Here is a 26100-nt window from a genome sequence, read left to right on the forward strand (position 1 = left end):
ACTTGCAACATTAAAGTGGACACACAGTAATGGAAGAAATAAGTTGATTTATCCCTTGTTTCCAATTAGGTTTGCATATGAAGTAGCGTGTGCATTGACACAGCTTCTCACTGGAGAGTGATACTCTACGGGGTCAATGATTTCCAGTGAAGTAGCCCCAAGATACCCCCTAAGGCTAATAACAGCCTCTAAGTAATAGCATGGATCAGTCTGCCAGGTCAAAAGCTACTCATTGTCAGAAACTGTGACATTACAGCATACTTTTAGATGCGTCACCACTACATGCTGTCTTCTAGACACAGCGAAGTGTGAGCTTACTCAAACTGATATTAACATTTAATTTTTAATGGCCTAATTAAACTGACCACTGCAAAACCTCAGAGGTCAAGTGTAGTTTCAGCATGTATTAGTAAATTTTATTTTTCAGTAGGACTCTGACAAAAAGCTGAGAAAGTGTTATCTTTGTGTCACGATCCCACTATTCACTTGAGTGTGTCGTGTATTTAAACTTCTGCTCAGTACTATAAATAACATTTTGTTTCCCAAAATTTTCCAAGGGATAGAAAGCTTATATAAGTTCTTAAACAGATATAGTGATATGCAAACATGTAATTAAGATCCTAATCAAATACATACAATTATTTTATTCTGCAAGCTTGGAGTTTCAATAGAATTAAGAATGCAATTGAATTCAAGTCCAAGGTAGTGTAATCCCCCTCTGTGGTTTTGCTGATTGGAATTTTAAATTCCACACGAGAATATATGAATATAAGTCTCTTTTACAAAGCACTGTGATGCCAAAAAGTGCCGTCTGTAATGAGATGCTCATCAGTTTTGGCTGTATAATTTGTGCCCTTAATTTATTGGGCAAGGAGACTCTTAATATGTATTTCATATGTCTCCAAAGGGTTTTTTTGGTGCCAGCCTGAAAAAATACCAGTATTATAGGATTAAAAAAATACACCAAAAAAAAATCAAATAATCTAACAGAGAGACTAAATCAATACCAAATAAATGTTTGAGTTGGGGAGACTCATTGGACAAGGTGGAGAGGCACAGCTCTGGAGACATCAGTGTGCCAAAGGCTGGCTGGAGCAGGGTGGGCTTTTGGAAGCGCCTTCATCTCAGTGGCAGTTCTGCAAGACTTGACAAAGCAAATGGATAGTCTGTGGTAGTGAGGTGGGTGTGCGAGTGTCGGCGATGGGGTGACTGTCTGACCCGCCACAGCAAACCTTCTTTTCTGGTGCCTTGCAAACTTGTTCATGTTTTTCTGCCCCGAGAACAGACTGCCTCAGCAAAATGTGGTTCGGTGGTATGAGACTGCTTTCACACCAGGTGACTTAATGATATATGGTTGTAATTAGGTGGATATAGAAAAACTCTGAGAGACAATAAAATGATATGGCTGTAATTAGGTGGATATAGAAAAATTGAGAGACAATAAAATGTCTTGAGAAGGAATGAGCTAGAAAAGGTCACAGAAAACACAACCTATGTAATTTATGACAGACATCCGCAAGATGGGTCAGAAGTGAGTTTTGGGTACAAATCTGTAAATAACAGCCCCATAAGTGACTTGTGGAACCATAATCTGTACAATTAATTGCCTTCCACTGATGCTAGACATGTATTTCTTTGATCTGTACGGTGTTTATAATTTCAAATCTATAGCTTTTAACTGAAAATCTATGCGGCTGAAGAAGATTGAAGTTTCTTCAAGTAGGACACTGCCAGCGCACACAGTATTTCTGTCTGATTTAAAAGTTACAGGATCTTATATCCTAAAAGAGATATGTTGCATGTCAGCTGTGAGCCAAATCAAATGTTGAAGCTGGTTTAGTTTTCAGTGGGTCCATATGGATTCTTGTAATTAGCAAATAATCTCTGTGAAGGTGAAGATTTTGGAGATACTCTGCTGACTGTGAGCTCCCCGGGGGTGGCTACAAAGGTGTGGGTTTTTTCCTAGGGACTCAGAGAGCTGGTCCCATTGGGGAAATCCTTGAAACTTGTAAATCAGGGAAAGAAGAATGCATAATTATTTCCTGTGATACATTTTCATGCATTGCACAGAGATACTGTTAGGGATGCAGCTCTGACTGTTTTATTTTTGCATCAACTCCTGTGCCTTTCAAAGATCCGTATTTCCATGAAAATTCATGGTGGATGGAAAATTTCTAATCTCCCAACCAAACCAAGTAGCTGGAAAAGAGCAGACAATTAAGATGCACAATGCTTTGCTCTAAGTGACAGACCATAAATCACAGCCTGTGGAATATTGCATTTTAATGCACTGCCTAACCCTCGTGCTCTGTATCGCACTGCAGCGGAGCTTCCACCATAGCTTAGAAATGAAGTCACTCTTTGAGGGAAGCAAGGGAGGTCACGCTGAAGCTATAAAAAGGTGTCAGGCCTTTGGTATGTTGTTTGCAAAAATAAAAGAAACAGGAGGCTGGGCATCTGCTTGCTCTCACTTTTAGAGGAGGTATTTAGGAACTTAAAGCGAGCTTCTTTCTTGGTGCTCTTTAATAAAAGTAATTTGTGGCAGGAGACGGAGAAATGCCGTTGGCAGAAGCCTTTGTGAGAAAAATTAACAGAAAGCATGACTTGGGGCAAAGCTCAGAGCAAGCTTGCTAAATTTTGCAGAGAAAATATTAGCTCAACAATGTGCTTGGGCACTAAAAAAATCTCTATAGGCAAGCAACCTGGTCAAGAAAAACTCCCGTCCGAATAGGAATGGATATTATAGCCACACGCAAGGCCAGATTCTCCATTTCCCCAAGAAGTAACACAAGAATGTTGCGAAGTAGTAGCACAAAATTTCCCTAAGCTCTCATTTTTTCTCCAATTGCTCTTGGCTTTTATCTCTAACGTATGCTGCCCAGCTCGCCATTAGCACAAAGTAAAGGGGGAAAGGACTGTCTGGAGTAGTGCACATTTATTTATCTGAATTTTGAGGTGATTCACAGCTGAGTTTCACTGCTCCTCTGGAAGGGGTTATCCCCAGCTGAACCCTTCCTGAATGTGGGGGAGACTCCCTGTGGGAGCTGCTGGGCAGTTTGGGTTAGGGGGGACCTGCCCTTGCTGTTTTCTTTGACTCCATCCATAAATTGTTATGAAGCTGATTGCTTCTTTGAGGAAATGCTCATCTCTGTGAATTCCTGCTGTCTCCCCATCGTCTCTGAGCTCCTGTGCTTCCTCTGTGCCTGAAGTATTCTCTGGAATTTGACAGTTTCTTTTATGTCTGAGAGGTCAAGTGTATACAAGGGAATAAATCAAAGAGATGGGGAAAAATACCTAACCCCAAAAACCCAACAATGTAAAAAAAGAAGTGACGTTGCCTGTGACTGCCAGCGCTTCTTACCTTACAGTAAATGAATTCTTCGCAAGTGGCAGGGAGATGGAGGAGACTGTTCCCGATCTATCACTCCAAAGGCCAGAGCATCCTCTGCAGAAAGGAAGCCTGACAGGCTCTGACCTCCAGAGCAGCTTCAATCTACTGCAGGCTCAGACATAAATATCTCCACAAACACTGAGTGCTGCACAAATAATTTAAAGGAGAAACACATACCTTTGAGCTACTTTCCTTTGTGCTGGGGACAGCTGATGTACTTAAATGTCGGATGATTTATTCTGTTGACTCCAGAATGATGGTGAAGATTAGTGAACTGATCCCCAGGCACCAAAGACTGTGTTTGTGATTCAAGAGAACAGCAGTGTGTGCAGTTTGCATGTGCTAATTTACTATTTACTTGGATATATTAATGACCTCTAAATGTTATATACAGGGTGATGTCCTTTTGCTAGTGAATCAGGTGTGTAGGCAGGTCTCAACACCTGTGCCATCAAGAGTCCCAAATTCAGCTGGAGCCAGGGACCATCTGATAAACCTCTTCACAGCACCCTTTTCCCTGGCTGAATTTCCAGCAGAAACCTTGCCCTCGTGTTTGGAAAACAGCAATACAGTTTGGCCTGCTACCATTGAAGGTTTGCTGACCTCTGGTCTAAACATGTCCACTCCACTTTCAGGATGCAAAATTGTGTCCTGCTTTTCAGTTTCCACCCAAAACTTGTACTCAGTTCCACCTGCACTCATTTATTTATTTTTATTGAAACTTAATGACCAAAGCATAAAATTATAAGAAGGTACCTCCCCCCTTAAAGATTCTTGCATGATTAATTCATACGTGTGTGTATGCGTCGCTTCTTTGCTGCATATAGCATCCTACATTTGGGACTTGGCAGATGAAGAGGTCATCCCTTGGCCTATCCAAATGTTAATTCAGAGCTGAATTTATCTTCTTTTTTTTTTTTCCCCCCTCAGGTTGGCAACCCCTTATTTAAAATGAAAATGCCTCTAATACTCTTTAATATCTTATGCATAAAACTGCGTTAATGATAAGGCAATTTTATGCTACTTGAACTTGTTTGACCTTGAAAGGTGTAGGAGTTAGTTTAAGTTTTATTTGCCTGAAATTATAATACAATATTCCACACCTTACAGCCTTGCTGTGCATTCTGCAAATCATAACCCATCAATTGAGAAATACTCAGTCTCTGGGTTAACACGAGCTTAACCAGGAGGAGAATTTCACCTATTGTGTTTTCCCATCTCAATACCACTTGGGAGTGGTATAATTAATTGTCATATGAGTATTGATGTATCTACAATGAAACCAATTTACTGAAAATACCATAAATCGGTTATACTGAGTATAAAAGCAACCTGATGTTGGCTAAGCCCATTTTAGTGCTTTTTTATAAATTCATGACAACTCCTGCTTTATTTTTTTTTCCCTCTCATTTGAGGCAGCTTCAGAAGATGTGGTTGGAAGCAGAAGGAAGCCACATTCTCAGGTTTCCAGCCAAAAGGGTGCCCCTCTCCTTTTTCATCTTGTGTTTATTATTTTACCCCATCAAAGAAAAAAAAAAATCTGATACTTCTGTTACAGGAAAAGCAATGTGTAGGAGTAAGAAAAGGAAAACAGGCGGGAGCCTTTCTCAAGAAAGGAGAAATCTCATTGTTCGCTCCTTATCAACAGAAAGCAATGGCCACAGTAAATGGAGCTGGGTTAACCGAATAATTAATTCCTCTGTCTGAAACTCTGTGTCATCTCTGTATGTGATTAGGGGAGGGCAGGGATGAAAGGGTTTGTCTCTCAAGCTGCTTCTCTGTTTTATTTCTTCATGTTTTTGTGACAACATCCTCCTCCCGTGTATGCCCAGGGCTGTTGTAAAGCTCTTCCAAATCTTGCTTTCCATCAGTGACAGTCAGACGTGGGGTTTGGCACATCTGTGCTTCGTGTGAAGCCAAAAAAAGCCCCTCGCTCGTCAGGCAGATGTCAAACCCGTGGGCCTGAACTAAGTTGTGTGGATGGGATGATGTTTTTCCTCTTTGTTTCCCTTTCAAAGTCAAGAAGGATTACCTTGGCCTGGGAACTGAGCAGGGAGGGAGTGGATGCTCATGTGCTTTTGTAGTCGTCCTTTGCTGAGCACTGGCCAAAAGCAGGGTTTGCCAGCAGGCAGGGACATTGCAATGCAGGAGCAGAACAGTGGTTTGTCTTGTTCAGTATTATGCATCTATGCATGGCCAAAATCCTGTGCATTAAAGTAAGAAGCAGTACGGTCTATACTGTATGTTGTATGAAAGCTTTCATTATTCATTTTCATTTAGAACATCGAATGTTCTCTTCTTTATCTTATGATAATTTAGACTATGAAAATAACTGGCACAAGGAGCATCTGTACTTCTGGTTTGTATTCTTACCTTATGTTTCCAAAGTGTGGGGTACCTTAAAGACGTACAGGACAGGGCATGCCCCCCAGGAGCTCAAATGCTAAGCAAAGAGTGTTTATTTTTATTATAATCAGCATTATTCCTACAAATTTCCCTGTTCCAGCCTGCCTGCACCTTTCTACCACATAAAAAAGAACCGTGCTGTGGTTTATGGTACATTCCCCAGTTTAACTGCTGTGTCCAAATTGCACTGTCCATTACATGCTAAACACACACAGACTTTGCAAAACAGGGATTACTAATCTTTGTTTTTCCTAGTCTTCCTCAAACCATAAGATCTTGTATGAGGTCAGTGAGAGCTGTGAACTCTTCAAATTACATTCTGAATAACTTCACATTTGCCCTTTGTGTTCATTTGCACTAATCAGTCTCTTCCCTGTTATCGCTGGATGAGTCACTCACTGCTTCCCCACTTCACTTTTGGAGTTTGCATAGCATGGCCAATTATGACCCAGTTTGGGTAATTTGTCCTGTAATGATTCATTTATCATTATCCAGAACCCACTTCAGCAAAACACTTAAATGTGCTTTCAAATGCTCTACTTAGGAAGAATTAAAATGAGCACTTGCTTGAACAGTCTGGAGGTGGGGGAAGTTGTGTACTGATCATACCTTTCCCTTACTGATGTTACTGACAAATGTTCCCCACCTTAGAGCATTTTGCAAAAAGTAACAATTGGAGATAAATAAATTTGATAAGCAGAATCAAGTAACAGCAGCGTGTCGTTCCTGATTAGATTTGACATTGTGCTAACATCTATCTTCCAGAAACTGTGTGGCATTGACGCAAGTCTTTCCTGCTGGAATCTGGCTCTAAATTATTAAAGTAAACCATACAAAAAGATTTATTTCAAATTCAAAGATCATTGATTTGCTGGAGAACAACAGAGGGAACCACAGTATTTGGTGGATAACTTTGAAGCACTCTTTATTTAATGGTTTCTTTTACAACCAAATGCAGAAGAAATATTAAGTAGAATTGCTTCAATCTGAATGCTGCTTCACATGGTGAATAGTGCTGCAGCCAGTACAGCTGTTTTTTATATATATATATATAGATACACACACACGTATATATGTATCTATGTAAGGCTTTACCAGCTGAGGTGTGACTGAAAAATTCTGTCTGGGTCCAAGCAAAGTTCTTATGTTATCACTAAAAATTTAAACATTTCCTATACATTTTTATTTAAACCACACTGGAAATTGAATCTTGACTAAATAAGTTGGGAAAAGTTTTAATGTGTTAACAAATTGCCTCTGCATACCAGTAGATACTTTGTGTAATATGCATTTGTGAGAAAATTTTCCCATTAAAACTGCAGCGGAGTGTGAGCTATGGTATGGTGTATAGTTTTAGGACAAGACTTTTACACCTTATTAGCACTGCAGTAAGGGAAAAATACTTTAAAAAGCATTAAAGGAAAAAAAAAGTCATTAAAAACATATTTGTCAGCTTCCAGAGATGCTAATGAACAGAAACGTAATGACATATTAACAGCTTGAGATCCTCTTCTTTTCCAGGGAAAACTTTAGCCTCACATACTTCTTTCATCTTGCTATGGAAATGCACACTAATGAAGGCTCTTTTCAGGATGGGAGATATTTGAGGGTTTAAGATGTGGCAAAAAAAGCCTTATGTGTGTAGCTTCTCCTTTATTTAATATATAAATAAAAGCCATTAGAAAGAGTAACAAGAGGAGGGTGTGGAAAAAGAAAAAAAAAAAAAAAAGGAGGTCTTAGATCTAAATGTTATTTTTCTGGTGGTAGTAGTAGCACTGTGACATGTCACATGAGGAGGAAAAACTGCAATAAGGTGTCTGATATTCTCACCGCGAACATCTCTGAGGCTGAGGAGCAATTCTGGGAGAAGGGAGGCTGCTTTTGCTTTTCATTAGCCTAATCTTGTCTGAGTTTAATAGCGAAAACATGATAAAACTCATGTACTTTTCATTAAAGAAACCTGTATCTATTCTCCTCTAGTTCAGCTCATGCTATCTGCTGGCATTATTAAAGAGTTTATCGTTTTGACTCCTCGTGCAAATCACAAAGGGGTTGGGAGGATTTGATCCACTGCTGAAGAACTTATTAGGTGAATCCAGTGGACCCATGCACCGTAATTGGCACCTGAGTATGTTTTAGACAGATGGTGCTGTAGATTGTGCAAGCAAATTACTTCTTGACCACAGCTACTTCTCTTCTGTGTATTAATTCATAGATTTAAATCTGGCCTTTACTCTTGTCAGAACACCAATGGAAGTATTTTAAAGTGTAATATTTTAACTTACTTGCTTCCGAAGTTATTAATACTGTAAAATGAATAAAAATCACAGTAGGAATAAATTTATAAGGTGGGGGGTTTTTGTCTTAGTATAAAAACAGTATCTGTGTGTAACAGTCTGAGAACTACATATGATACAGGTTTCCCATTTCTATCGGAGGGAGAGCAAGGGTTGACTGCTGAAAATTTATGCAAATAGACAATCTGAAATGAGCTGACCTTTTCAAGCGAGGGAACTTCCCAGTGCACTGATACAGACTATAAATGTACTTATCTTGCCTTTTCCTCATGTTAACTTCACAACCTGTGATGATAACTTAATGATCATCAGCAAAAGAGCCCTCTTAATGAGAAACATGAAGAATACGTGTTGTCTGAATAGACAGTGAAAATGTAATGTTTAAAATACTGCAGACAGGTAACCTCTGTGTGTTTGTGTTTCATGTGTAAGCACGATATTGCCAGCTCCACGCATTCAAACATTGTGATGGTTCAAACAGCATCCGTCTCCCACCTCTCTGAGAGTGTCTTAAAATCATCTTTGAAATGTGGTTAAAATACATGCTTTGATTCTCACTATGGTGTTTTCAGTCTGTGCTCAGCTGCATTTAAGATTTAGCTTTCCAAAACTGAAGCGGAGCGTGTTTCCAAGAGATGGGCTCTGAGAAAATAAAGAGCTACTTGGAGGTAAAATAAAGTCACAGCTGCTGTCAGCTACAGTCAGAATAGAAGTATTGCAAATGGTGGTTAAAAAGGAAGAGGAGGAGCCTCCTGGCCACCTTGTCTGGTCTCGCTGTTGTTTGCTCTGCTGTGCCATCAGTAAATCAGGAGTAATGCTGCTGAAATGAGTCAAGGGAGTCCCACAAATACGAAGCACTTTGCAACGGGAAAATCAAACTGCTGTAATACGTGAATCACTTCTTGCCCTCTGATTCTCTCTCTGTGTTGTTTTTTTGTTGTTGTTGTGTTTTATGGGCTGCTTTTCAGTTGCCTTCTTGGCCAAAGCAATCCTCTCTCAGAATTGCAAGAGCAATTTCTACAGCTGAGGCTTTTGTAGAGACCCATTATGGCAGCTCACCATAACCTACTTAGGAGCCAGCTGCAAGCCCAACACCTCTAAGATGTCCAGAAAGTCCTCCTCAAAATGCGAGTCATTTCTGGTCTTTGCTTTTCAATGGTTACCTTTTATTTTCCCCTAAAAAACCTGATTGAACAAAACACACGCTCACACTATCAATAAGCATCTGAAAATTTTTCTAGCTCAGGATTTGCTGGCGGAGGAATTTGGAGTTAATGGACCTGTATGTGATGCTGTTGCTAAGATACCCTGGCTTGCCTCTGCAATGTCCTTTTGCAGTTTGGCGAGTGCCTCCCCGATGGAACCGCTCGTGTTCCAGCCTCTCCAGCTTGTCCAGAGGAGGGTGTGCTTCCCCACAGTGCTCTGACAAAATGAAATGGGAATCCAATGGCCCCTATTTTCTAACCACCTTAACCCCTTGCTTTCTGAAGTCACGACGCTCCTGCCTGCCCTTCGCACGTGCCTGCAGCCCATGATGTATCTGCTCTCTGGGATTTCCTGTGCTGCAGCTTTTCATGGCAGTGAGTGTATTGCTGGTCTTGCTCATCTTGTAGCTAGGAGATGTCATGACCCGGCTAGAGACAGAAGGACAATTTAAAAGCATAACCCATCTGTTTTACACTGGTAATATGCAGTTTTCTTGTTGCCATGGCAAACCTGGAAAGAAGAGCAGAGCGAGCTGTTCAGGTGAGGGAATGCTGCTGCGGCAGGGAGACAGAAAAGAGGTTTGGGGTCATTTTCTTTTTAATGAGGTGCAGAAATCCATGGGAATGAAACGGGAGGCCTGTCCTGTGGGAGTTTCTTTTGAGCCACCACCATCTGTTGGTCTGAGATTTGTATGGGAGAGCCCAGGAAACCTGCACTGAGTCGAGTCCTTAAAGGCTCCACGAGACTTCATTTGAAGGGGTGGGCTTTGCCCAAGGCTCTGCTCTGGCTGTGCTGTTTGACACCGGGTGAGCAATGTAGTTTCTCTACATAGGCTGTAGGTCCTCCCTTTCTGTCTGTGATTCCTGATATGTGGATGGAAGGGAAATGCTGGAGTAGAGGAAGGGGTTTCAAAAGGCCGGGGTCCTTTTTCTGCTAAGTTTTTGCAGTGCTTTTCCTTCCCCCAGCCTGGCAGAGGAGCCCCTTGGGTACCTGGAGCTGAGTGCTTCACCCAGCCTTTGCCCACCCAATCCCTGTCAGGTTGGCTTTCTGGGAGCCTGAAATCATTGCAAGATGTTGAAGAAAAGCAGTTCAGAGGAGAGACCCACGATTCTGCATTACACTGGCACGAATGAGGATGACCACCAGAGACCTTGAAGTTACTCTGGTGAGAGTAGAGGTGACCTTTATGCAGCTGGAGTTATTTGGGAGGTAGTTTGTTATTTTCACAACTCCAGGCATATGGTATTTTACGTTGCTATTGAACTCTAGCAGCTTTGGTGCTGATCTCACCCTGACTTTGTCAGAAATAGAGTAAATAAACCTCTTGCACTTCTCAGTCTTAGCTCATCCTCTGTGTCTTCTCAGAACTCCGTAAATACGACACCAAAATTAGTTTATGGAGCTGTATTATCATTTTCCTCTCTTTCTGTCTTTTTGGTTGTAATTAACAGGGACACTTTCTGTCAATCAAGTGTCAAAATGAAATGCTTTCCCTTCATCCATCAAAATGCTTGTGCTGAAGAGTTGTTCTCTTAGGCAGCTGCCGGGGAGAACATAAAGTGATGGGCTGGGTTATTAACAGGGAAAATCAACTTTTAATGTTTAAGCTGTTTGGGAGCCTCAGGAAGATGAAAAGCTCTCAGGAACTCTAAGTCATTCTCACTGCTGGGCGAAAGAGATTCTCACCCAGGGAAAGGCAGTCGGAGCTAGAGCTGCTTGGCATCTGAAAAGTGAGACTGTACAATGTGTCTATCCAGGGCAGAGCGGTCATGAGAGCATAAGGTTCAGATGATGCTACCCACATGCCTATCCACTGAGGATCTCAGGTGGATTTTGCAGGTGATACCCAATTTAGGTAGGATGTGTCTACACTGATTACATTTGCAGCTCAGGCAGAAAGTAAATGTGCTTCCAGGTCTCATTTTGAGGCGCCTCCCACCTGTTGAGGGCTGGGCACCCAGAATCGCTGCCCTCCTTGACCTGCACCTTCAGAAGTATTTCAGCTCCATCCTCAAAAGTGAGTTAGATGCCAAGATGCCACAGTTACTCCAAGACTCACGAGCCAAAGAACTGTGGGAGTGTTTGAAAATAAAACGAGTCTCTGAGTCACTTTGAGGGTTCTGAACATTTTAATCAAAACCTTTTCTATTTACCTAATATTTTGTGTTACAGAGGAGAGGAAGGCGTTTTTATTTCTCTCTTGCTCTGCTGCTGTTCTGGTTTTACCTGCTTCATACACCGCTGGGCTATTGCAATGATCTCATCTCTCCAAGTGCCTGGCTGCAGTCCGAGCTCCTCGCTTGGACTTGGCACGGGAACATGACTGATGGAAAATCCCAGTCCTTCCAAGCATTGCTTGCAAAATGCTGCTTCCCCATTTTTATACTGGTGACAGTTACTCCTCTTGTCCTTTATTAAAGTTTAATTTCATTGCCTTGCCAAACACTCTTGCTCCAAAGGCTACAGATGAAAGTGAAGAAAGAGGATTAATGCAGTATGTGTTATCCCTGTCTACAGGGATATTTGTTTTTTTCCTGCTTTCCAATTGCTGAAATAAATGCCACCAACGAATGTTTACAAATGCAGCATGAGTAATTTAGATATAAAATGTGAGGTCAGCCATGAAGTCAAGGTTCAAAGCTAAATTACAAAACCTAGGAAAGTCAGAACAAAAAAGGCATTGTCTTCTGCAGTTAGGGAAATTTAGAAACAAATACTTTTCCCACAGGTCATCAACAAGAAAAAATGCACTTAAACTCTTCCATGAGGCTTCACCACATGAAAAAAGTTATGACGTGCTCCCTCTCTACTGAAGATCCCGTTGATTGCAATGGAGGCAAAAGCACCTTAGCAGGAGCATCTAGAAAACCTAATAAATAAAAAATAATTCCAACTGAGGCAAACATTTGAATACTATGTAATTAGTGTTGAATGCTCTACTTGCTCTTTTTTGCTGGGAATGTCATAATTTTGACAAACGATCATGCTCAGGTAGAATGAAAAGAACATCACTGAAAAGAGATGGGAAGTGCCCATGAAATTCTATTAAAATGCCATCCTGAACACAAGAAGAGGATATGCTTAAACATCATCACGACTTGTGTGTTTTCTAAATGAAATGTCACAGCTGACATGCCTTTCGAAATTATTTTTTTTCCGGTGAAAGCAGCGTTTCTGTAGGAAGAAAAAACCCAACAAACCAAAGAAGAGTTTGACATATTTCCTGCCATTCCTTTTTTCCCTCTGATCACGTCAGGAGCTATTGCAAAATTTCTTGTTAGGTAAGATGAGCAAAGGCATAGCACTTTGCCCATGATCTGGGCAGCTGCTCCATAGTCATCCCTCATCCACTTTGAAGGTACGTGGGAGCTTCAGGTACGTTTATTCCGATGGTGAAGCGTGAGCCTCTCCTGAACCTACAGCAAGACTTGCTTTATTGTACATGTTGCAAAGGAGCATAGGAGGAGTAGTTTCCCTCACTGCAGTTTGTATTTCCCATTTATTATTTTTATGTAATAAATTATATTTAAAGACGATGAAATGTCTTATTTTTAAAGATGATGAAATCCCATTTTCTGGAAGGTTAGGCCTGTCATTTTTTCTGACTGCTTGGGAAAAAGGCCGATGCACTGCTGTACTGAAGAAATAGAAACATGAAAGATTTTCTAAAACTGCTGCTTGAGTTACTTGTTCTTACTTGTAGGGAAAGTTAAGTTTGAAGCTGTGGATACAATACACAGCTGATCATAGGATAATATTCTTTACAAAGAATACACTCTTGCTGCTTTTTATAGACACAGTTAACAGAAATAACAAGTTTAAATACTGGTCTGAAAAATCTGGTTTATTTTAGGAGGAGTTTATTCAGTTCTGTGCCCATAAAAATAAATGACACACTGAAGAAGTGTCTTGAATGTGAAGCTTTTGCTCCAAAGATATAATCGTGTCGGGGTTATTAAATGCTGAATATAGTCTCATTTTAACTTCAATTGCATGAATATATTTCTAGATCCTTATTTTTATTCCACATAAATAGGGTTGGTGATATTGGATGTAATGGTACAGGTCAGAATTGGGCAGTAATTGACACAGTAATGTCAAAATTGCATAAATTACAAATAAGCCAAAGTATCCATGGCACTGTACATCCGCAGATGACATTCTCCCATGACTTGAATAGTTTAAATGAATAAAAAAAGGTCGGGAATTCTCAGTCAACGAAATGAGGTAATGCTGCTTCTGCACATCGTGGATTAATGGGTCTTGGATGAGAAGGAAATGCAGTAGTAAAACAATTAGCAGGCAAGAACTGACAGCGTGTGGCTCTGCTGGCAGTATCAGTGCAGATGTAGCATCTGGTGTGGTCCTCAGTGTCACCTTTATCTGCAGTGGGAACCAAATCCCCCTCCCAGGCTCTCCGAGACAGCTGGTTTTGTGCAAGTGCTTGATAAAACTTGACCATCTGATCCGCTGTACTCAGCCATGGTTTATCAACCTGTATGTTTCCAGTGTTTGAATTTTAGCTTTTTTTAATGCTCTGCCAGTATAGCAGGTTTTTTTAAGACAGACTTGTTAAGCCCAGTGTTTTGTTAGTGTCACATCTTACAATTTTAAGCAGCAGAGCTGCTCAAGAAGGCAGCTCCCAAGAAAATTTAAATACTTGTTTTAACAGTATCCTCCATCCCTTCTGTCAGCTATGAACAGCAAATATAGACACATTCAAGGAGAGATTTGCAGGTTGCCAGTTTTCATGACTTTATTGCAAGTCGCATAGTTGTTGACATTTTTCTTATGTGACAAATCTGTTGGGTTGTTTTTTTTTTTTTTTGTTGTTTTTTTTTTAAGTTTCTAACATTTCTGGTTAAGAGAAGTGCAATCTTAAAGGCAAAACAAAGTTCTCAAGAGCTGATGTGAACAAACCCAGTTTGTTTAATTTTTACATCTTGTTTTTTAAGCCAGTTTCAGGATTTCTGCTGACCCTCTCTGATTATTGTAACCCCAGCAGATTGGCAAGGCAATATTAATTAGTCTCTCAACACCCACATAACTCTGCTTCACTTTCTTTCAGATATGTGCTGGGAAACAAATCAAGCTCAGTTGTCTTTGAACAATTTGAGTTCATTCAAACCTCAGAAAAGCCTGCAGTTTGTTAAATTCCCTTCAGGAAGTGTTTTCTTCCACCTTCGACATCAAGGAGATGGAGCATCCTGTTTGCACCAGGAGCTGCTTGTGAAACCAGAGCAATTCCTAATTTGTAGTTGAATAACAGGGAGAAGTGGAACGAGCCCCTCACCATTGGTGGCATCTTGCCTCAGTGGTTTATGATGTTTCCGTGGGCTACAGAACTTGGATATACAGATGAGAAGCTGAAGCATTAAGTGTTTAAGCGACGCATCCAAGACTCTGGAGCCAATTTTGGGCAAAGTAGGAACCAGTCCTCCTGTACCTCATCCAAAGCCCAGCAAGACCATTCCACTGCCTGTGTGCAAGCACAGATGGGCATTGCTCCTCTGAAGTCAGCTTATAGCAGCTGGGTATCTGGCCCATGCTGTCTTTGTGTTGGCATACGTAATTTCTGTTGTTCACTTTCTTTTTGCCTAAATAAAGTGGCTGTTGTTTATGAAATATAATAGTTGCACAATTAGCTGAAGAGGCAATAAATAAATGATTACCAATAGAAACAAGAAAACAGCAGCTGTAAAGCTGGGTGCCACCATGCCTTGTCCATCTTTGGAAAGGTTTTTTTGGTTCTCAGCAAATGTAAATTAAGCTTCTCTTGCAAAAGTTACATTTACTGGTTTAGTGTCATGCCTTCTGTATTTCTCAAAGTTTGACATTGTTCCTGGCTTGGAAGTTTGTAGCTTTCGGGGGAATTAAACTTCTCAAATATTTCTGTTAACAACAGTAGTCCAGCCCTAAATGTTGGAGTCCAGTTTGCTGGAGGAGTCCATGGGCTCTTTCGGCTCAAAGCACTACTGAAAGCAGCAGGGCCCCATCGCTGGCTGCTTTATTCTGTGCTCTGACTCGGTCTCCCCATTGTAACCATAAATATAGCAGAGGAATTTATTTTCATTTGGGGTTTTTCTTTTAGGGTGAGTAGTAATAATATTTATTAGTCTAACTAATGCAGTGGGGGGGGGAATAGGCAAGTTTTTAGGCATGGGATCACTTCTTCAGCTCGCCGATATTCTCGTAACTCCAGTGAGACTATTACCCAAAGAGAAACATATTGTTCATTTGCTAAATGAGCCCTGCCAGTATTTTAGCTAAACACTAAGCCTTTTAATTTTAAAAATTTTGGTCAACTGTAATTAACTTCAGCTCACTACTGCGAGGCATTAGCTACAATTTGGAGAAACGGAAGCAAAGACAAAAAGTCCTTTCCAAATGACTGATAAAAGAAACAGAAAGACACAGCAAAATACAACAGCTCTTCTTTCCCTACGAAGCTCAGGCCTATCTTGGATACATAATCTCTGGAATTTTTGAGCAACAGTGGTTTCTCCAAGTAAAACATGGATATCTGTCCTTGGAGCATGGTTCTGAATCTGCCATCCTTTTTCTACTGTCTGCTAAAATATATGCTTGTTGATGGAGGGGGAATGTAATGAGAAATTATGAAATTTGTTTTTGTGTTGCTGGGTTCAAAACATATACATGTTTTTAAAGGCAGTTTAAAATGAAAATTTTCATTGAAATGGTAAAAAATCCAACTTCGAAAGAAGCTCCTACCGCATTTTAAAAAAAAAAAAAAAAGGTGTCAATGAAAAACTTTGATTGTTAAAGAGCTGCTATGGCTCCTCAGACCTCCACTTTTTGATGTCATTTTTCATTTCCAAAAAGGTCAGATTTGTAAGGAGAAACTAATAAGCTGAAGAAATGACCAGCTTCATTTCTGAGCGTGTTTTCCTCTGGAATTATAGGGCCATTTATTGGTCTGATGGCTTGCTTTTGCATCTGGGAAGCTCTGAATGCAGCTCTTTGCCAGTTACACACAAAACATTTACAGCCCGAAGAGGCCAGCTCGTTAGTAATTACTGTAATGAGCTCTTCACAGTGTTTCTCTGAAAGGTGATTGAGCCCCTAATGCAGACACCAGATATTTTTTCTTCAGTTAATGGTGTGGTAAATTATTCCTGCGAGGGGGCTCATTGAATGCCTCCTTTGAAACCAGTTAAAGACCACAAAGGAAAGAAAAAGCTGTAGGTCTCATCTTACCAGTAACGGGAGAAAATATTTATGGAGTGTTTCAGTTCTAGATCTTCCCAGTGTTTCTGTAGACAGGTATGAGTGTAAGGTTGTGTAAACCGTGACTGGCAAAAGCCAATGGATGAGGCAGATGCTGCCAGGTGTATTTTCCAGCCGCAGAGATGTGTGACAGGTTGGGTAAAGGAGAATGGGCTCACTTTGCTCAGGGAGAGCTCCTACGTTGTGACCCCGATGGCCATGGGCTTTGCAAATCAGCTCATCTTGTTGGAAGGGAAAGGTGTTGAACCAGTGCCATACTGGTATGAGAGAGGGGGGAACGATTTTCATGAGCTTGGCTTTTACAAAGGGAGATTTCTTCCACTGCGAAGTGAATAGCTCAGTTGGTGTGTCCAAATGCAATTAGCAAATGCTGCAGTGGGAAAGGCTTCCTAATCAGAATCATCAGGCGAAAGTGAACTGTTACATGTCGTGCATGTCCTTTTTTAGGCTCAGCGAAAGACCATCAGCCAACCTCAGTAACATAAAGAAGGATGGGCATTATTTATAGTTTAGTTCTGTAAAGATTTTTTTTTTTTTTACACATTGTATGTGTCTACTTGCCATACCCCAACATGCCTTGAATTTCCAAGCTTACACCCACAGGGCCGGCTGTATATTGGTCCCAAAGTCAGGATTTGGAGCTTTCACAAGAACACTCTTAATTTCTCTCACAACCTGTGCGGAGAGAAGCAGTCATTGCTGGGGTGATGAGGGAGTATTTGAGAGCTGGCTGTGATTTAAAGGAAGGAGAAAACACCCTGCTGATCTGCATGTAGTCAGTCTCCCTGTGCCTGTAATGCCCCAAATCTGCAGGTTGCCCAGGCATTGGAAGGGGAAGCCTTGTGCTCAGTGGTCTCTGGTGTGTATGTTGGTATCACCTGGCTCATTGCTGAGAGCATCTCGTAAGGGTTGTGGCCAAATGGCCACAGAAATGAAACCTCAGAGCAGCCACAGCCTGGATTTTCCTTTTACAGTTTTGGCGAATGCGTTTGGAGAGCATCCTCTTTGTGAGTGGGATCATTATTCTTGAGAGTGAAGTCGCACAGAAGGTTATTGATTATAAAAAAAAATTAAGAAATTTAGTCAGTCGTTTGAGCAAATCAGTTTTAACTCCTCTTCAAAAGAAGTATCAACTGGTACTTGGAATGTGAGAGATGCTGAAATCCTCTGCTGAAAGGCAGCCAGGTGCTGCAGGAGCCCCACGTGTCACAGAAATCTGTGCCTGGCTGGTGTGGTAGTGCAGATAAAATGGGGAGAGCTTGTAAAGGAAAGGCCTGAAGTGCTTTGAATAGTTTTCTTTTCATCTCTGTGAAAACAACACCCATAGATGTTATTCGAGAAGCTGTTTGGTACTATTAAACAATAATGGATTGCACAGTTTGCCCACACACATCATTGCCTTTTGCTGGATAGTCAGAAAGTCTCATTAGCAGGTGAGGTTTCCCTGGCAGCCCATAGCTCTAAAGACTGCTCCGTGCTCGACTGGGGTGGATTTTCAAATGACCTGTGCATGCAGTGTGGCTTTTTGGCTTTTCTCTCCATGGGAGCAAATCTCCAGTCGCAGTGGCAAGTGCTGACCGCTTACAGAGAAATTCAGCTTAAACATCTTCTCTAATTTTTTGCAGCAGAGTCAGATGATGAGCCCAAGAATCCTTATCCCACTCCCTCGATAAAATTATGATAGTGTCTGTCCTTTTTCATTTAGTCATTCCTGCTACTGAGAATTAATTTTAGACTCTGCTGGCTTTTGTCAGTAGATCTCAGGATATATTATCTAGGGTTTATTTTATTTTATACTCATCTGGTCAGTAGCTGGAGTGTACAGAGTGGGGTCTCCTGGAACAACTTTATTGCTTCAGTCTCTTCCTTGAAGTAGTCTTTGACACGAGTATATTTTTTCCCTCATCCCTGACAGAAAGCAATTTCCCTTCTCCCCTGCACGTCCTTCAGGCTCTGGTGATTCACACCCCAAAGCATCCTGCAAAAAACCAAATTTGCTGACCCATTCTTGCTTCTGGGGGTGGCAAATGGCCCTCAACTGAAAAAAACCAACATGGCACATCATCTCTGGTAGCAACAGTGAAAAACACCACTTCCAAAATACATAATTTTCTCTCTTCTCGTAGGTGATATCATAGCACTAATAGAAGATTCTTATGGTTTCTTTGCCTCTTGAAATCATTCCTCACAGTGAGGAAATGGTCAAATTGGAAAGGGAAAAGCTGGGAAGCCGATGGGGCTTTGATAGCTGTAACTTTTACTTAGCTGGTTGTCTCGCTTGCAGCGTTACTGATATGTTATCAACCCAAAGCCAAGACGACTGATACAGCAAGGGAAAATTGTCATCCATTTTTCTCTCTGTTTTTTTTTTTTTTTTTAAGAGGATCGAGAAGTATCTTTTAATCTGAGCTGAACATACCTGTGTTTATATCTGAGGTCCACATTATTTTTTTTAAAAAAAAAGTCTTATATGTTTGCAAAGAAATAGCTGGCTTTAGTTGAAGTGTTGCTCAGCAGAAATTTTGAAGGCTTAACATTGAGAGAGTTGGAAGGTTTGCCTCATTATCCTTCTTGCTTAGATTTTTAGTGGGCACAAGGCAGGAAATTTCTCTTGATTTAAATGAGAAATACCAAATATCTTCTGTTTATGAGAAGGGACCTTTGAAAGTTGTGTTGCAGACTGGCACAGGACATCCAGAAAATCAGTTGTTTGGTTTTTCCGGCTTCCTTTGTTTTTACTTTGTGTGTAGGCCGGAGGTTTGCAAATGCGTATTTTACTTTCATGAGGGAGTCTCAGATGATTTTATTTTCAAATACAGTTTCCATTGTCTGCATGGAAAAAGATTTGTTTTGGTAAGCAGAGTTTAAACATAGCACTATGGCAGATGCTTATAAAAATCAGTGCAAGTCAAACACTGATCTGCTTTTTCCTCAGTCTTACTGGAAAATATGTCTTCTGATTTCTCTCGCATCTCTCTAAACCTAGAGAATTACAAATGAGAGAACCATTTGCCCCCCAGAGCTTAATGTGCCACATATTGCTCAACCAACACTAAACTTCCCAAAGGGTAAGAGAAGAAATAGAGAATATAGAGCTATTGCTTCAGATAAGGAGGTTAGAATAATTTAGGATGATATAATTTTGTTTGTTTTGAATTACTTTAAAATCATAAAGCCTGGGAGGACTGTTCCACATACCAGTTTGTGGTCACAGTCAGTGTAAATCTGGAAGGAAGCCATGAGCTCGAGGAGGATAATTCTGGTATACATTCCTATTACTGAAAGCAGATGTGGGCTTATGGCTCAAGCCAAAAATTTGGAGTATAAAAAATGATCTGTCCTCAATTCTTCATTAGTCAGGAAGGATGGGATGAACCAGTACTCACGCTTTAGCACTGGGCAGATGATTTGCAGGACTGACGTGTTATGGCAGTGTCAGTGCAGCTTAGGAGGGATCAGAAAATCAAACCTGCCATCGCCCACTGCAGCCTGCGTGCAGCCATATACCTGCTGCTGTTCTGTGTGAGTGATGTACAGCTTCTGGGGCTTTTGAGTGGTGGTTGGTGTGAAGACATATGACAAAGTGATTGCTTTATGATGACTTGGAGAAACCTAGCTACACGTAGGCAAGCTCACTGTGGCTGCATTGTGCCTGTGTGCCATGCTGCTCCCCAAAACCCAGTGTCCACAGCAGAGTGACTCTGAGATACCCCTGGTTCCACGTGCATTGTCCCACGAGAAGGAGATGTTTGACTTACAATCATGATGCTGGCCTGAGTTGTGGTGTACAGTAGTGTGTGATGTACGTAAGTCCCACACGACAGTAAAATTATTATGTAGTCAAGATAGAAGGATGCTTTTGTTTGCAGGCCATCAAAGTTTTGGTAGAACTGTTTTTACCAAGTGATACGGTGCTGGAGAAATCCCTGTGCACCTGTGACTGGAGGAATGCTAAGCCCTGATTTTCTTTCAAGAAATAAAACTTCTCTGAGAAGGCAAAAGCTGTTTGTGGCTTTTAGTTCCTCGCTTCCATTTGCGTTAGAGGGGGGAAAAAAAAAATCACATCAGCACCACACTCTTTGCTGGAATGAATCCTTCTGCTTGACTTGCAGAGATTTATAATAGAAATGCTGACAGACCCTTACTTATAATGGTGTGAACAAAGCTGTAGTAATGGGACTCGGAAGAGAAAGTGCTTAAACTTTGAGATGACTCAGTGTGGGAAATGGATACAGAGACTTTCCAGAGGACTGTGGGCAGAAAACTAAAAATGTTGTCCCTGGCATTGGTGCAGGACATGCGCGTTGTCTAAATACACGTAGGAGGAGACCGGAAATCCACGGGCAACACGGGGACTTTGCTGAACAATTTGCACACCCACGTTGCAGTTTTATGCATTTCTTTGCGATACCCCCAGATCCACTTCTGCCTCCCTCTCTGCCAACGGTTCATGCCTCTGCAGTCAAAGCGGGGTCTGGTGGTGGGTCTGCTGCTGGGGAGGCTCCATCCATCATGGCCAGGTTCTGCTGGCTAAAAGGCGAGCGAGGATTTGTGGTGCAGGTGACTTTTGTCTATGTGTTATCAGCAAGTTTTGCCCTGGAGAGAAGCACTGAAATGTTTTGGCCGGGGACAGTGTTCCTGAGGCTCCTTCATCTTCTGTACTCCGTTCAGCTGTAAATGAGGTATTGACATACCGAACTAAACAAAACCAGACCTTACAGAATTGTCCATAACAGCTCTTCATCTTGTCCAGTTTAACCTCAGAGTACCAAAGCAAGAAAGGAATATATTTGTAAGCTGAGGGGGTGGGGGAGATTGGGAGGAAAATGCCGGTTTCAGGCACGTGGTCTGTAATCACCAGGGTGCAGAGGGAGGGCGGTGTGAGGTGCCTCCAAGCCCTCAGAGCTCTTCCTGGCGATGAGCAGGACGGAGTGCTATGGAAGAAGGCCCAGACTGCACGTAATCAACAGCATAAACTGTGTTGTGGAAAGAGAAACTATGATGTTCGAAAAAGTTCCCCAGCGTGGTGATGGTCATGTGTTACTTAAAAGTTAATCACGAGATGAGCTGCTGGTCCTTTGCATAACCCAGCTTAGCGTACTATCCAGTGAAATACTTGTCACTCTGCTGATTTGCTGTACCTTGAAAGTGCCAGGGATGCAGGACTCGGTTGCTTTGGTCCGGAGGGAGCAAGCCTCTGTTTTCCTCAGTGGAGCAATTTGCAAAGCCAAAATCCATAAATCTGAGTGGCTCAGGCAAACGACCGAGCGGCAGCCCTCTGCCTCCGTGCTTTTCCAGCGAGTGCAGTGCACGTGTGTGACCCACTGACACCCCGAGCCCGGGCCGCTGCACGCTTCTGAAAGCTGGAACTGGTTCAATTAGTTACTCCAAAGCCCTTATCTTCAATATGATTTATGGCATGGTTTAAAATGCACCCATCTGTATTGATGAGCCTCAAATCCCCTTTCTGTTAGTGGTGAGGTACATGGATACCCTGAGTCCAGGGAATCTTCCCAATCCCCTCAGACTCTTCCCAAGGCTTTGTAAGACACATTTTATTTTATTTTATTTTATTTTATTTTATTTTATTTTATTTTATTTTATTTTATTTTATTTTATTTTATATCAAAAATAAATGCTCTTAGTAAGGAGGATTCTGTTCTTTCACTCCTGCGTTTTAGAGACATACCTGTTATTCATTATAGACCTTTTGTCTGGGGAGGATTTGCTCCTTAACAAGTATGGTTTGTGGCTAATCTTTGCTACTTCAGATTTTGTGGTAAGATCTTCTTTGGACAGAACTAGGTCGAGTGTATTTCAGTTGCCTCATGTTCTTAAAATCAGTGTGTCAGAGAGTCCTAAATACCACATTGCCTTATTCATAAACAGCCTGAACAAATCAGGATTTGCAATATGTACCACTGAAGCACAGTTCAGCGTGTGACAGTGATGTGTTACTCTGAGCCGCGAGCTTATCAAAGGGTTTCACTGCAAGAACCACTGGCAGAAAGAAATACACTGAAGAATTATTTGAGCCTCATTTATTTAATGAGTCTACAGTAAAAATGAAAACTCCAAACTTGCAATGGTTTAAAAGCAAATTGCACTGCAGACTCTTCAAATCTGTAGAAATGCAAAGCTTTTCATTGGGCGGAAATAAATTCTGCCATTACTTCGTATATTACAGCCTGTATAAATTGCAGCATCATAAAGTGTGCGAAATTGCTGGGTGACTTCTGTGAGCCATGGAGGTGGTGATTTCTGATGTGCATGACTGGGAGCAGAATCCCACATAGAATACCGAGGGTTTGATCCTGTAAAGGAGAATTTAAAAGATTAACAGTGTTTCAAATACTGATAATCGTGAAGAAAGAAAACGAGCGATATTTTAATTGTTGGTCTTGCTCTCTCCTACCCTAGGTAATAAAAAGCCAATTTTTCTGGCTTTTGCCCTTCATGTTGGCTGAAGTTCTGGGTCCCAGCGTGCTGTAGGGATGTAGTCTCTGAGCTGGGAGTCAGGGGACTAATTTTTTCTTGGTTTTACTTTAGCAATGACCTGTTATTTGACCCTGGGCAATTTGCTTTCCTCACAGCTATACAGTACTGCTGTTTAGATTTTCCATATCCTAGGGGTTAAGGTTTATGAGTTGTTTCTTAGCAGAAAGGATCTTCAGTTTCAACTGGATTTTATAAAGGCTACTTATGAAAAGTAATATTTTTAACCAACCACTCTTCTGTTTCAGAATGTTTCAGTGCATCTTGTTTCCACCCATGTATTGCCCTAGCTACTGCTGAGATGTAACCTTAAACCTTAGATGAGTTACCTATAGGTGCGTGTGTATCTATAGGTTATTTATAATTATTGATCCTTATAGCAATAGCTCAATACTTTCATCACCCTCCTGTCTGTTGTGGCATGCATTTACTATTGAAAATCCAATTTTGGTGCTGCAAAACCTTATCACATAGGGAAAATTGACTGGATGTGGATTGATTGGGGGAGCAGTCAGATTGTGGTGTTTAGATTCTAACTGAATCCGGTTGATATCTGGAAGTAACCAAAAATTAACAGCACTACAGTGTTAATTTAAACCACATCTCCCTGGTGCAATTGCTGCGGTTCTCCATCAGTACCTGACTTCATGGTAGTCACCAGTCTGAATCGTGCCTTTGCTGGCCCTCTCTGCAGAGAGGCCAAGGGAGATAATGGGGACCAATTTCCAGCTGCACTTCTTAAAAGCAGATTGCAGCTCATCTCAAACTGAGAAAATGGTGTCAGCTCCCTCTGGCACTGTTTCATTCCCATTTTGCTTTCCCTCTCTGTCTCCGCAGCTGTGGAGTCGCTGCATTCCTTGAACGACCAGATCTCCCATATTATTGTCAACAAGTCAAAAACACTGGATGAAGATGAAGATGCCTTTTTGCCCAGCGAGAAGGAATCTCTGAAAAATGCCATGATGCTGATGAGGCACCTCCTAATGGATGCACAGGTAGGAAATGGAAATCAATAAACTCCCATCTGTTAGGACACGAGGAAGGCACATCGCACAGATCAGAGGCATTTTTACGGGTGATTTTAGCAGTGGAAAACATTAGTCCCTGACACTTGTTTAAAACTGACTTTGGCTTCTGAAATCTGTAGCTGCGGGGAAGGGCATCTCAGTGCATAGAGCGTGCAGCTTCTGATGGGCCTGGATCTCACATTTAGGGATGAAAATTGCTCTGAAGTTTCAGGAGAAAATGGAGCAATATACCCAGCATCAGTCCTAGCAAAAGAAAATAATTTTGCTGCTAAGCATCTGTGCTGAATGCCAGTTTTAGAAGTGCCAGACACATAACTGAGCTGTTGGTTTAGCCATGTTCTAAAATGCCACTTAGAAGTCATGAAATGATGTGCAGATGTTTCTTTGTGCCTTTGCTGCTTTGACATAAAATATCTCACGCTTGTAGGTTTACTGTGTTACAGTGTGCTTCCTCCATCCTATAAAAAACCCCTTTGAAATATTCAGTATATTTATTTTTTTTTATATTCCCTTTTGGTCTTTATTTGTAAAGCCTGGATGGAAAATAACAGCTTATATTGGAAGGGTGTTTTGAAAACAGGGTGGTCTTCTCTCTCTTCTCTTCTGCTAAGCCCTAAAATCTGGCCAAGCAGGTCTGAGACTGTCCCGAGCACTGCGGAGCTCTCCAGGGGTGGGGATTGCACATCCCCTGCTCCACACTTTGCCTGCTCTCATGGAGGACTTTTTGTTTTTCTGAATATCTTCTTGGTAATTCCCATGTTGCAGCTTGTGCCCATCAACTCTTGTTAGAAGCCTAACCAGAAAATAAAAGAGGAGGGAATTATTCCTGTAAGGATTAGCAAAATAATCTTCTTCAGGGTTTTTCCTGACTGCTATCCCACACTAATCTGGGTTGCCATTGCAAGTACCAACACGGGTTGGTGCCAATAGTGTTACTGCAATTACCCAGCGCTCCGTTAACCGACTGGTCATTCCCCAGGGCCCAGGTTCCTGTGACTTGCTGCCAGCATTTTACAAGTGCCTAAATGGAGAATGTAAACAGAGAAAGCTATACATTTTCATGTTTTATTCCCATATTCTCCCATGTGGAGTCTGGTAGTTATCTTATCTGCTCCTCTCACTTTCAAAGCCTTTGGTCCTAATTACTTTGGCTAATAGGGATCTTGCTGCATGTGAGAAGTGGCCTGGGAATCCCTGCTATTAGTGACATACGTATTTGAACATTGGATATTTTTTCACAGGGAGTCTATCCAGGCTTTGGAGGCTGAGGAGTGCACAGTGAGCAAACCATTCCAGCTGTGCGCAGGATTTTGCTTCTCTAAGTATGGTGTTCATGTCACTTCGGCACAGCTTTAGCCAAGTTGACTCCATTTGCACCAAACCAATGGATGGAACACTGCTGCAATGTCATGGAGAACATGGAGGGTTAGATTGTGCATTTGGATCTGCTCCCATAGCCTGTGCTGCAGGTGGGGATACCTTTGGGCAGTCAGGCATGAACGTAGGCAGATGCTTACAGGCATCTATCTGCATGTTGCAGATTAAAATAAATACGGGGGCAAAAAGTTATTTATTGATAATCCCGTGTGCAGGAATTATTTTTTTAGCACCTGAGAATTGCTTTACTACTTATCAGTTGTCCTGAATGCATATTAAGTGGTGCCTGTGATAGAGTGACTGATTAAGGAAATGCTAATAACAATGGGGAAATGTCAAGTGCTCCTGCGTTCTCATGATGTGCCTGGATTTCTTCCCAGAAAGGACAGGACAGTTTTTTGCCTGGGATATTCAGGTTGGAAGGATGACAATGTAGAAAGTGGTAGTGGTGAGTAAAAGGATGGAAGTAAACAGGTGACAACGTCAAGTACAAAAAAACCCCAATAAAATAAATCCTCTGGGGAATGAAAGAAACATGAGGCTGGCAGCAAGCTACCTAAACAGGAATATCGCTGCCAGTGTGTGCATATAAAGTACGTACTAACCCTGACTGCAGAGTGCCCTATGGCTCTAATTACACAGGAGGAAAAAA

General features: G+C 41.5%; 1 protein-coding gene across 2 annotated transcripts in view; it reads left to right on the forward strand.

Moving 5' to 3' along the window:
• The window catches only part of KAZN (kazrin, periplakin interacting protein), a 233839-nt gene that overhangs the window by 39328 nt on the left and 168411 nt on the right, over positions 1–26100 (forward strand). For both annotated transcript variants that reach the window (XM_074924904.1, XM_074924903.1), the window contains exon 2: positions 23881–24038. In XM_074924904.1, the coding sequence (XP_074781005.1) occupies positions 24003–24038 (36 nt within the window). In that variant the 5' untranslated portion in view covers positions 23881–24002. The remainder of the gene's footprint in view (positions 1–23880; positions 24039–26100) is intronic.

This window comes from Athene noctua, chromosome 22, assembly GCF_965140245.1.
Source record: "Athene noctua chromosome 22, bAthNoc1.hap1.1, whole genome shotgun sequence".
NCBI classification, from domain to species: Eukaryota; Metazoa; Chordata; class Aves; order Strigiformes; family Strigidae; genus Athene; species Athene noctua.